Source organism: Bubalus kerabau, chromosome 10, assembly GCF_029407905.1.
Source record: "Bubalus kerabau isolate K-KA32 ecotype Philippines breed swamp buffalo chromosome 10, PCC_UOA_SB_1v2, whole genome shotgun sequence".
Classification (NCBI taxonomy): domain Eukaryota; kingdom Metazoa; phylum Chordata; class Mammalia; order Artiodactyla; family Bovidae; genus Bubalus; species Bubalus kerabau.
The window spans coordinates 81,181,690-81,194,624 of NC_073633.1; the positions used below are offsets into that span (position 1 = coordinate 81,181,690).

Genomic DNA, 12,935 nt, shown 5'->3' on the forward strand with positions numbered 1-12,935 from the left:
CACAATAGGGTGACCAGATTGCTATTAGATGTTAGACCAATGGTGAATGTTAGTTTAGATTTTAACATGACTCCAGTAGGGGGGGGGGAATCTTTTAAATGTCAGGACCTTCGTTTCTCTGGGTGCAAATGAAATATTTAAAAATCTTCTTGGAATGGAATGTATAACTAGAAGGAAAGAGCAAGGGGGAAAATAGTGAATTAATTAATCAGTGAATTAGTAAGTGTGTATTTATTGATTTCCTTTACTTGTTTTCAGGAATTATGTACCCAGTTGGAAGGAAAGAAAGCAGCCATTGAACCTCTAGAACAAAGTGAATATCTCAACAGAACAGAATCAAGTGCCTTGGTTCTCCACGATGAAAGTTATTCAGTGCAGCACTTGGATAATCTGCTTCAGGCACTTATTACTTTGAAGAAAAAGAAAGAAAGTCAATACTGTCTCCTTCAAGATTTTCAGGGACATCTCATGGCAGGTGAATCCTCGATGAAAGCCTTGTTGACAGAAAAGGAAAGTCTAAAAGTGTAAGTATAAGAATTTAGGACGTGCATTCTTTATTTGAACCAAAGGCTTAACTTCTTTGGACAGGCCCAGGGTGTTAAAAGCTTATATTGTTAAAGAATATTATGATTTTAATACTACAGTATAGAAATTAATTTCATATGAAAACCATTAAAGAAAATTCTTTAATGGTTTTCTTATTTTAAAGAAAGATTTGTATATTCTGGGTATGTATATTAAATATAGCTTCTCCTTAAAAAAAAAAAGCTTAGCCTGATGGTTATGCCTTCTTGATCAGTGTCGTTATTGTTGGTAAGATAATAACAAAGGAGTTGGATATTGTCATTTTCCTTAGTCCTAACTTTGCACAAGTACTTTGCAGATTATAGAGGACTTTTGCATACATTGTTCCCTTCGCTCTTTTCTCCTTTCCTGTGGTTCTCCATTTTTATGATACTCATTTTATAGATGAGCTTTCTACATTGTCACACATTAATTGAGAGCCACAGTAAACAAGATTCTGATTTTTGTTTTAAGGAAAGAGTGTTCTTACAGACAATCTAATCTTCTCTTTCATGAATTCAAAGCAGAATTAATTTCTTTTTGAGGTAGTAAATATTAATAAGCTTCACTTTTTCTTCTTTTGCTAGGGGACTCCTGGACAGTACAACCTATATGGACAAAATTAAAAATTTTCTGGCATCAATAGAAAAAGAGAAAGATTCTTTAAGCAAGATGAAAATCAAATGGGAAAATTTATCAGACTGTCTGAATGACATGGATAAGAAACTGTTGGAAAGCCAGATCAAGCTACTTGAGCATGGATGGGAGCAAATGGAACAACTGGTTCAGAAGAAGTATTCTCAACAATCGGTGGGACACGATGAGTTTATGTTTCTCATGAGTAACATTCAAGACCTTGAAACTTCCCTGCAGCAGCAGCAGCAGCATCTGCAGTTAAGGCTGAACTCTCCAGAAGCTCAGGAAGGGAATCTAAGTATGGTTGCTTTGGCCACTGAACTCCATACTATAAAGCATAGGTTTTCTATGCTCAAGGGGCGAGCTGAACTTCAGATAAAGAGGATTTGGGGAGAAAAAGAAAGGAAGATTTTAGAAGATTCAATAAGTAATTTGCAGAAGCAATTGGAAGCATTGGAACCATTAAACATGGAGGTGGAAAATCAGATCAAGAAGTGTGAAACCAGATACAAAATAAAAGAGGCTATCTTATGGGTCAAGAATCTGTTAGGGGAACTCACTCCTCCCATTTCCCTTCTTCCAGATGATGTTCTTTCACAGATCAGAAAATGCAAGGTGGTGCACGATGGCATTCTAGCTAAGCAGCAGGTTGTGGAGTCCTTGGTTGAAGAGGTCAAAGATAATATTCCTAACCTCACAGCATATGAGAGCAGTGATTTAAATAACCTCCTTCAGGACTTACAAAATCAATACCAAATGCTGGTTTTAAAATCAACCCAAAGATCACAGCAATTAGAACTTAAATTGGAAGAAAGAAGCAAATTTGTTGCCATAATAGGGGAGGTTCAACTTTCACTTCAAGGAAATGAAACACTGATAATCCCCAAGACAGATACAACCTCCACAGAAGCTGAACTAGAACAACTGTATGTTGCTTTGACCACTTCTCAGAAGGAATTGCAAGAAATTAAGAGTGTAATCTCGACACATCTTCAGGAACAAACAAACATCTCTAAGGATCTAAGTGTATTTGAAAGATTATTTATAGATGATCGATTGAAAAATCTTAAGACTAGAGCCAACAGAACTCAAAGATTCATTCAAAATAAATGTAATGAAGTAGAACACAAGATAAATTTTTACAGAGAATTTCATGAAAAAGTATCTGCACTTCAGAAGGAGTTTGACCATATACAGCACAATGAACTTCTACTGAATCCAGAAGTAAATCCAGATGATAAAGAGGAGTTGTATCATCTTAAAAACCGAATCACTGGCATTCAATCTAGTATCCTACAAGTACTGAAACTCAAAGAAGTGTTTGACTGTATAGAACTAAACTGGGATTGGACCCAACTTGATCAATTACAAACCCAACTACTTGAAAAAGAACGGGAACTTGAAGAAAAAATTAAGCAGTTGAATACGTTTGTGGCAGAATACGACAAATATCAAGCATCACTAGCTAAACTGAAGGCTTTGGATTTACAAATTAAGAAAAGGGCTGAACCAGTACTAACAATGCCTAACACTCCACCAGAAAGCAGTCTGCTCAATGCTCAAGTTTTGAATCAGAGAATTGGGAAAGCCATGAGCTTGTATCATGAGATTATCAAGAAATTAAATGAAAATAAAGACTTTGATGACTTATTCAAAGAGAGAGAAATACAACAACTAAAGCTGTATGCAGAAGAAAATAATAAGTTGCGCCAGGTTCTCCAACAAAAAGTGGCCCTACAATCCCAACTGAGAGAAATGGATGAAAAGGATTTTAAGGACAAACTAGAAAATTCTTTACATGTTTTAAATCAGATAAAATCTCAGTTACAACAGCCATTGCTTATAAATTTGCAAATTGAATATATTCAAAATGAAAAAGATAATTGTGAAGTGTTTCAGGAACAAGTTCAGGCAGAAATGGATAGCATTAAAGCTGTGACTGTCATTGAGAAGCAAAGTGAGGAAAATTCTTCTGAAGCTAGTGATGTGGAGGCAAAATTAAATGACATTGAAGATCTTTACATGCAGCTTAATGCAAGCATTGATTCCCGCACTGTAAGTTTTTTAATTAGGCAGTTAATATATTTGTTTTATTTTCATGTTTTTAAAACATAAAAACCTGATTTTATGTTTTACTCTAGTTACTATCTACATTTCTCAAGAAGTAACAGGTTCTTATGGCTGATCCGCGTTGATGTTTGATAGAAGCCAACACAATACTGTAAAGCAATTATCCTTCAATTAAAAATAAACACATTTAAAAAACAGAAGTTACAGGTTCTCTAAGAACATTCTACACAGGAGAATAGTCATTTTAAAGAACTTCAAAGGGCCAGTTTATAGCCCCAACTCATTCCACATCAAAATGTAGTGCTTATAGTGGAAAAAGATGTTTGACACCATTAATTCTATATGCCTTGTAGAATCTGTTGGGCTCAGAACCAAAAAGTTTGGGTTTTGGTTTGTTTGGGTTTTTTTTAGAGATAGCAGAATGTAGTGGAATAAATATGGTGTAAAGAACACAAAACAATAACTCCACATTTCTTTAGCACTTACAATGTCTAGGAAGTATGCTGAACACTTTAATCCTCACAGCAACTCTGTGAGGGGGGTGCTAATATTAGCCTCATTTTAAAACAAGGAAATTGAAGTTTAGAAACTACCATTTTCTCAAGATCGTTCAGTAGTAACAGAACCAGGATTCATGTTGAGATCTGTCTCCTTTTAGAAAGTGGTCATCAAATTAAGGCTCATTGGTCAATCTGCCTACAGCATCTGATTTTATAAATAAAATCTTACTGGAACACAGCCATGCCCATTCACTTTATGGCTTGTTATGGCTGCTCACCTGCTACAACATCTGGGTTGAGTAGTTGTGACAGTCTGTATGTCCTGCAAAACCTGAAATATTTAGTCTGACCCTTTACAGGAAAAGTTTTCTGATGCCTGTTGAAGAGCGACTGCAACAAACTCCCTCCTTTCCTGTGGTAAAAGGATAGATATCTTAGGCATCAGTTAAACACACTGTGCTTAACATAACTCCTTTCACTGTGTTTTCTGAATTGTCACACTAAATTTATAGAATGGGGAAGTTAACTCCCTTCTTTAATTCAAAGAGTTATTAGATAATGTATTTGAACTATTTTGCTAGGTATAAATACTATAGAAATATAAAGTCATATGAACACTAATATGTTCTTTAAATTAATACTTAATTTCTCCATTTGATTTTGATTTGGTGTCCAGAAACACTGTACATAAATCCTCAAACTGTTATGCTTAGAGATGGACTGGAAGGGACCTTTCAAGTTCTTTCTTTCAACTATTTGTTATTTCAGCAAGAAGACAGAGATCTGGAGACATTAAGTGATGTGCTCAAAACTGAAGTTAATGGCAGAGACATTAATTTAGAAATGCAGCAGATCTGGGGAGGGAGTCTTTCCAGTTTTTTTTTTTTTTTTTTTTTTTTTTTCACAAACATTGCTTGAGGTTATATACATTAAAAATATTCAATTGTTTTATTTAATAGTCTAATACAAGACTTCTAGAGCATTACTATATATCATTAGACATGATTCATGACATGTATTTTTAAATTTAGATTTTTTCTTTATGAAATATTTGAAATTGAAATATGAAATAATTCTAGAAATAATTTTCTTTATGCAAAGAAAAACTTATTCATTTTAAAATATTGGTGTAATATTATCAAACTAAAAGTGTGAGATGCTTGCTCTTGTATGACCCAGAGACTTATTATGAATGTATCATAGACATTCAGAAATGACAAAAATCCCCCAAATTTGAAAATTTCATCACAGCATTTAATCTTCCATTCACCAGAATGTCTTGAATGATGCTTATGAAAATATGACACGCTATAATGAAGCAGTCTCCAGGGCCATGGGTATCATCTCCGACCTGGAAGCCATCATTGCATCGCATAGAGTAGATCTTGATAATCCGGAAGAATCAGTAGAGGTGCCTCGCCAGAAACAAGAGGAACTGAAATCCGCAATAGCAGGCATCCAGGACCTCACTGAGAATTTGGGGACCGTCTCCAGCCTGGAAGCTAAACGACAACTTGAGTGCAGTTTACAGGACTTAGTTTCTAAGAACTCAGCCTTGAGGGAGGCAGCCAAAGTAAAGGAAGCTGAAGTAGAAAGGTAGGTACTTCTTTCTAAAGGTGATGCTTTAAGAACAAATATAGATTATAATTAACATGTACATGTTAGAAATAATTTGGAAAATATGGAAAATAAAAATCACTGTCTAAGGAAAACTATAGCAAATATTCTGTTGCATTTATTTAATTTTTTCTTAATATCAAGTACTTAAAATGGAATGTTTATAGAAATCTGCATGTGGTATAAAGAATAATGATAAACACCTTTGTACTGAAAGGTTCAAAGGTAAACACCGTGACTTTTTAGTTCCTTTGTGGACTCCCCTCTCCTCTCAGAAATAACCATTATCCTGTCTTTATTGACCATGCCTTTGCTTTAAAAAATATTTTTACTATGTATTTGTATACTATTTTCATGTATGTATTCTCTTCTGTGACTTCATTTTTTTTTCACACTTACAATTACGATTCTGAAGTTCATTCGTGTTTTGTCTGTAGTAAAATTCACTCACCCAGGTATTGGTAGATATTTGGATTGTTGCAGTTTTTTCTAGGAAGAACGTTTTCAAATTCAAGAGCTTCCGTTGAGTGTATACTTAGGATTGTGATTACCGGGTCAAAAGTTATACACATCTTAAATTTTTAATTCCAAATGATTTTATCTATTTCTACTCAAGCCAGCAGCATATTAATATTCCAGTGGTCCCATATCCTTATCAATACTTAATGTTGTGAGGTTTAATTTTTGCCAGTCTGATGGTCAAGAAATGATATTTCATTGTGGTTTTAATTTGAATCTTTATTATTGCTAATGAACTTGAGCCTCTTTTGTGAATATTTCTTGATCAAAAGTTATGAGCAGTTTTAAGACGAAGGAGCTTTCTACAAGAATTGTACCAATTTACATCTTGTTGGCAGTGTTCAAGAATACAGTTTTCCAAAGTTTAAATGTTTGGGGAACAGTCTTATCTACCTGTTAATATTTGCATTAAAAGTCTCATGCAGATCTGGTGAGGGGGAAGAAGTCAATAAGTATTTGTTGAAATACACTGAGTAGCAAAAAGAGAATTAAATTCTGTTTTTTATTAGGGGTTCAGAATACATTCTGGAAAGTTCAGAATTTATTGCACTAAGTAAAGTTTAATATTACTTTTTCCCCCCTAACTGTGCCTTACTAGGTGTCTTGACAATTACAAACGCTATAGGAATATAAATGAGAAAATTTGCACTAACCTCAGCCAGATGGAGACCATTCTTGGGCAGTCCATGTGCCCCTTGCCAGTGTCTTACAAAGAATCTTTGGAGCGCTTGGAACAGAGCAAGGTAACAGATACTCCAAATCTTCAGTAAGACTGTATGCAAAAAATTGACAGAAAGAGCAAGTGGAAGCACTGGGGGATGTGGCTCTGTTATGACCCACAGAAATCTTTAACCTAATTCATACACTCAAGAAAATTCCTAAACCAAAAGCCATGGGGAAAATGAAGAATTGGTTCTGAGAGAGTTAATCAGTCAAATTCACAGGACAGTCCTCTCCCTAGTAGCATACTGTCCTTATTAAACATTCTTTTGAAAGCTTTACCTTGCTTGTTACTCTGTTGGAGATCACTGGGCCTATGACAGAGCATTTAATGCAACTATCTTAAGTGCTAAATTCTGGTTACTTTTTATACTCTATTACTGAGCAATTTTAGTTTTGCATTTTTTATCTGTTGTAGTATTGTGTTATAAGCATTTGGATGAGAACATTTTAAATCATCTGTACTTATCATCTACCACAAAACAAACAAACACAAAACCAAAAAACCTTAACTAATGTGTTAGTGGTTGATGCAATAAGTGTTGGACAAATTATTAATACCTATCTAGTAAAATATGGGCCAAAGCTATGGTCTTTCCAGTAGCCATCTATGGATATGTGAGTTGGACCATAAGGAAGGCTGAGCACTGAAGAATTGATGCTTTCAAATTGTGGTGCTGGAGAAGACTCTTGAAAGTCACTTGTACAGCAAAGAGATCAAACCAGTCCATCCTAAAGGAAATCAACCCTGAATACTCACTGGAAGGACTAATGCTGAAGCTGAAGCTCCAATACTTTGGCCATCTGATGGGAAGAGCCGACTCATTGGAAAAAGGCCCTGATCCTGGGAAAGATTGAAGGCAAAAGAAGAAGAGGGCTGCAGAGGATGAGATGGTATAATAGCATCACCAACTCAAGAACATGAACTTGGGCAAACTCCAGGAGATAGTGAAGGACAGGGAGGCCTGGCGTGCTGAAGTCCACGGGGTTGCAAAGAGTCGGACACAACTTAGTGACTGAACAACAACAAAATATGAGACTTACATTAAAATTTTTTAAAAATGAACTTCTAGGAATATTTACTTTGGAAGACACATGTTTACTTGGAAAATGTGATTTAAGGGTCATTATTTGTCCCTTATTCTATTTGTTCTATTCTATTGTTCAATTCTATTCATTATTTGTCCCATAATTCTAAATTCATGTGCTATATAACAATACATTGATACTTCTCATCTGTCTCAAATTGACTTTCAAAAGGAATAAAAAATGGATCACATCTGAATTATGGATGATTTAAAAACATTAATTGTTCAAGATTAAAACAGTTTATAACTTTCAGAATACTTCTGAATTCAGAAAAATTCTATTCCTCCTTTTCTTTTCTCTCTTAAGGCCTTGGTGTCAAATCTTATGTCAGCCAAGGAAGAACTGATGAAACAACGACAGGTCCTCAGACACTTGAGAGCCACGTGCACGGACAGTGACAGCCTCTGTTTGCTCAGAAGCACATCAGCTCTGTGGGAGAGATGGCTGAGTTTGCTGGAAGCTGCTAAGGAGTGGGAGATGTGGTGTGAAGAACTGAAGCAGGAGTGGAAATTTGTGCATGAAGAAGTAAGTGCTTCATGTGCAACAGTCACAGCATACAGTTTACTAACACGTGTCATTTAAATTGTTTTATTATTTTCATTTTTTTTTAATTGTAAAACAAGTCCTCAATCTGTACCATTTGTTTACATCACATATATGGAACCATGTCCATGGTTTATAGTGATCAGGTCCTAGCAAAATAATCTCCTAGATATGATTTAAGAATGATTCAAGCTCATTCATGATAGTGGCATTTTTTTCAGTATCAGATAACTTAGAAATAAGTGATTAGTTGCCCATATGATCTTTAAAATCTTTATTGTGCATGTAAGTTCAGTTCAGTCGCTCAGTTGTGTCCGACTCTTTGCAACCCCATGAACCACAGCACGCCAGGCCTCCCTGTCCATCACCAACTCCCGGAGTCCACCCAAACCCATGTCCATTGAGTTGGTGATGCCATCCAACCATCTCGTTCTCTGTCGTCCCCTTCTCCTCCTGCCCTCAATATTTCCCAGTATCAGGGTCTTTTCAAATGAGTCAGCTCTCCACATCAGGTGGCCAAAGTATTGGGAGTTTCAGCTTCAACATCAGTCCTACCAATGAACACCCAGGACTGATCTCCTTTAGGATGGACTGGTTGGATCTCCTTGCAGTACAAAGGACTCTCAAGAGTCTTCTCCAACACCACAGTTCAAAACCATCAATTCTTCTGTGCTCAGCTTTCTTTATAGTCTAACTCTCACATCCATACATGACCACTGGAAAAACCAAACCACAGCCTTGACTAGACCTTTGACCCATAGCCTAGACATAGACCTTTGTTGACAAAGTAATGTCTCTGTTTTTTAATATGCTGTCTAGGTTGGTTATAACTTTCCTTCCAAGGAGTAAGTGTCTTTTAATTTCATGGCTGTAATCACCATCTACAGTGATTTTGGAGCCCAGAAAAATAAAGTCAGCCACTGTTTCCCCATCTATTTGCCATGAAGTGATGGGACTGGATGTCATAATCTTAGTTTTCTGAATGTTGAGCTTTAAGCCGACTTTTTCACTCTCCTCTTTCACTTTCATCAAGAGGCTCTTTAGTTCTTCACTTTCTGCCATAATGGTGGTGTCATCTGCATATCTGAGGTTATTGATATTTCTCCCAGCAATCTTGATTCCAGCTTGTGCTTCTTCCAGCCCAGCATTTCTCATCATGTACTCTGCATATAAGTTAAATAAGCAGGGTGACAATATACAGCCTTGACGTACTCCTTTTCCTATTTGGAACCAGTCTGTTGTTCCATGTCCAGTTCTAACTGTTGCTTCCTGACCTGCATACAGGTTTCTCAAGGGGCAGGTCAGGTGATCTGGTGTTCCCATCTCCTTCAGAATTTCCCACAGTTTATTGTGATCCACACAGTCATATAGTCAATAAAGCAGAAATAGATGTTTTTCTGGAACTCTCTTGCTTTTTCGATGATCCAGCAGATGTTGGCAATTTGATCTCTGGTTCCTCTGCCTTTTGTAAAACCAGCTTGAACATCTGGAATTTCACAGTTCACATATTGCTGAAGCCTGCCTTGGAGAATTTTAAGTATTATTTTACTAGCGTGTGAGATGAGTGCAATTGTGCAGTAGTTTGAGCATTCTTTGGCATTGTCTTTCTTTGGGATTGGAATGAAAACTTAAACCCTCTTAAAAATAACTGTCTCTCCATCACACTAAAGGTTAGAATAAGGTAATATTCATAATAACCAACTTATTTTGAAATTAATTACAGTTGTTAACTGTGGAAATTAACTACAGTTGTTAATTATTGACCTAAAAGTGTATAAGATGTTCTTCCCAAAGACTGTCTCAAAGAAAACCTCCATAGTATAAATTGATCACAGATGTTAATTTAACCATGGTTGAGGCCTAAGGCATCACGTACATTTAGAAGGAAAATTTAAAATAGTATAAAATTATCTTTGCTGTTTTTCATTCACTCAATCTTATCAGACTCTTTGTGACCCCATGGACTGTAATACACCAGGCTTCCCTGTTGTTCACTATTTCCCAGAGCTTACTCAAAGTCATGTCCATTGAGTCAGTGATGCCATCCAACCATCTCATCCTCTGTCATCCCCTTCTTCTCCTGCCTTCAGGCTTTCCCAGAGTTGGCCCTTCACATCAGGTAGCCAAAGTATTGGAGTGTCAGCTTCAGCATCAGTCCTTCCAGTGAATATTCAGGACTGATTTCCTTTAGGATTGACTAGTTTGATCTCCTTGCAGTCCAAGGGACTCTCAAGAGTCTTCTCCAAGACCACATAAAATTATCTTAGGGTATTCTTTAATCTTTCTACAGAACCAGTCATAAATGAGGTACAAATCAGAACATTAAGTGAAAACTCTTCTCTCTTATGCCTGTCAAAATTCCTGCTGAATTTGCTTAAAGCAGAAATATGATCAATACTTGTAGGTCACATTGCTTTAGGATTTAAATGTTTAGCACTGTCATATTTTTCTACTTAAAATTTGGTCTTCTTGAAAATGAGTATCATTTTAGTGATGTTGCCTGGGTTGGATTAGTAAATAGTCTCTTGAATGTGAAAACATCAAGGAGCTTTGTAAATTGTACTTTTAGCAGGACTGCCAGCCTCCAGTTCTTTCTCATCCACAATGGCACTGTTTACTGAGGCCCTTCTGTGCAGTGTGTTCCCGTGTGCTCTGCTGATAAGGCAGTCCCAGGGTTAGGAACGTCTTGCTCCTATTGCAGGGGGCATGGGTTTGATCCCTAGTCAGGGAACTAAGATCCCACACACCACACAGCAGGGCTGGGGGAAAAAAAAAAGGCAGTTCACACATGATGCCACTGAATCTTTGCATGGCCCTCATGAGTTACCTGTTATCACCATTTTCTAAATGGAAAAGCTGAGGCACTTAGAAATGTAAGTTGGTACAAGCCCTCCAAGCTAGTGATTAAACTGGGGCTGTGGACTAGGCCATATCTATTTTGCCCATGCCATAATTTTGGAATCTGAACAAGGCTTTGCACTAAATTGGCACTTGGTATTTGTTGAGGGACAGCTCTTATTCAAATCCAGGTCTAGGCCAGTCCTAAGCTTATTGTTCTTTATATTTTATTACATTATCTTTTCTTGCTCTATACCCATTAGCAATCATATTTTATCAGTACCATGCAATCATACTTAGTAGTTATTTAGTTGTAGTTATATTTGTAGTTATTCATATGACATTTGACAGTATCTGCTAACAGAATGTCTTTCAAAGAGTAATGCAAACAAAATATGTTCTCCTGTACTAATAATAATAACTACTAACACTTAATAGACACTTAATTGAACATGTGTCAGGCATAATTCTAAGCACTTTACATGTGTTACATTTACATTTATCCTCATAAGAATCCTATGAAGTGTAGATATCTTTACTATCCTCATTTTATAGATGAATAAAGTGAGGCACAGTGAGATTAAGTTGCTCAGTTTCGTAAATGCATGATGTAAGATTCAACTTACAGTCCGTTTTTAACCACTAAGCTATCCACTTAAATGATATTTACACCTACCAAATTGATATGAGTTTAAAATAGCTTTCATCCATTCAATAAAAATTAAACCATCTAAATACCTGTACATGCAAGATTCTGTTGGCATGGTTGATGATTTTACAAGTGACAAAATGAATTTCTGTTTTTAAAAAGTACAATCCAGTATCTTTATGAAAGAAAGGTTTTGTAAATATATTTTCAAAAGCATAAGTGCTTATTTAAATTTACCAATTAAAAAATTAATTTAAATTTTGATTTACCGTGTTTTCCCCCTAAAGTCTTACCTTCCTGTTTTCTTAAGCAGAGTCTGCTTAATTTAATTATTCATTCCTGGTTATTTAGGATCATCATTTTATGCTCCATTGATCATAATGTGCTGAAATAAAGGCATGTATTCAATAATGATGGGAGGTGTAAGGCTGTCTTCTTTCCCTTCTACCAAAGATCCCAAAGTCTTTTCTGTTTTAGTTTTAGTTCTTATTTTTGTTGCTTACAAGTTTTTCAGTCTCCTTCGCTGTGTTTACTTATGAAACAACTATAGTTCCTCCTCCCTTTCTAGACTCAACTTTATAAGTGACTGAACCTAAAAGTTTTATAACCAATTTTTGTTAGACTGCTCTGTCCAAGGAAAATCATCCAGAGGCTGCAGAATGAATGTATAATCTTTGTGGTAACTCTTTTACTAATTTAGAGTTTGCTGCATTTTGAGAAATGCATAATCACATGACCACCAATAAATCAAGACTTCATTCCATCACCCAGAAATCCCCCTGTGCCCTTTGTAGTCAGTCCCTTCTGTTACCTCCAGCCTGTGGCAATCAGTAATCTGTCTTGCCATTTTCAGAGTCATAAAAATGGACTCAAATGCGTTTGAGCTTGGCCTTTTCCCACTAAGCATAGTATGTGTGAAATTCCTTCATGCTGTTGCTTGTATCAGTGGTTCATTTCTGAGTAATATTCTACTAGATTCACACACAACAGTTTATCCATTCACAAGTTGAATAATTGCCTGGCTTTTGGATGAAAATATTGTCCAAAAAGAAAATTATTCTTCCCCCTTGCATTCTCTTCCTAATTACTTAGCAGCTTTAACAGCAGAGAGCAGAACCTGCAACAGGGGCTTGTCAGCAGGTGCTTTATTTTGGAAAGTGATCCTTGGGAACAGGAGTGGGAGATAGGAG

The 12,935-nt window shown here is 36.1% G+C and overlaps 1 protein-coding gene across 9 annotated transcripts in view; it reads left to right on the plus strand.

Annotated features, from left to right (window-relative positions):
* The window catches only part of SYNE2 (spectrin repeat containing nuclear envelope protein 2), a 327,458-nt gene that overhangs the window by 167,463 nt on the left and 147,060 nt on the right, over positions 1–12,935 (plus strand). For all 9 annotated transcript variants that reach the window (XM_055538301.1, XM_055538305.1, XM_055538307.1 and 6 more), the window contains 5 exons: positions 259–524; positions 1,152–3,255; positions 5,044–5,366; positions 6,505–6,649; positions 8,022–8,240. In XM_055538301.1, coding sequence (XP_055394276.1) covers positions 259–524; positions 1,152–3,255; positions 5,044–5,366; positions 6,505–6,649; positions 8,022–8,240 — 3,057 coding nt within the window. The remainder of the gene's footprint in view (positions 1–258; positions 525–1,151; positions 3,256–5,043; positions 5,367–6,504; positions 6,650–8,021; positions 8,241–12,935) is intronic.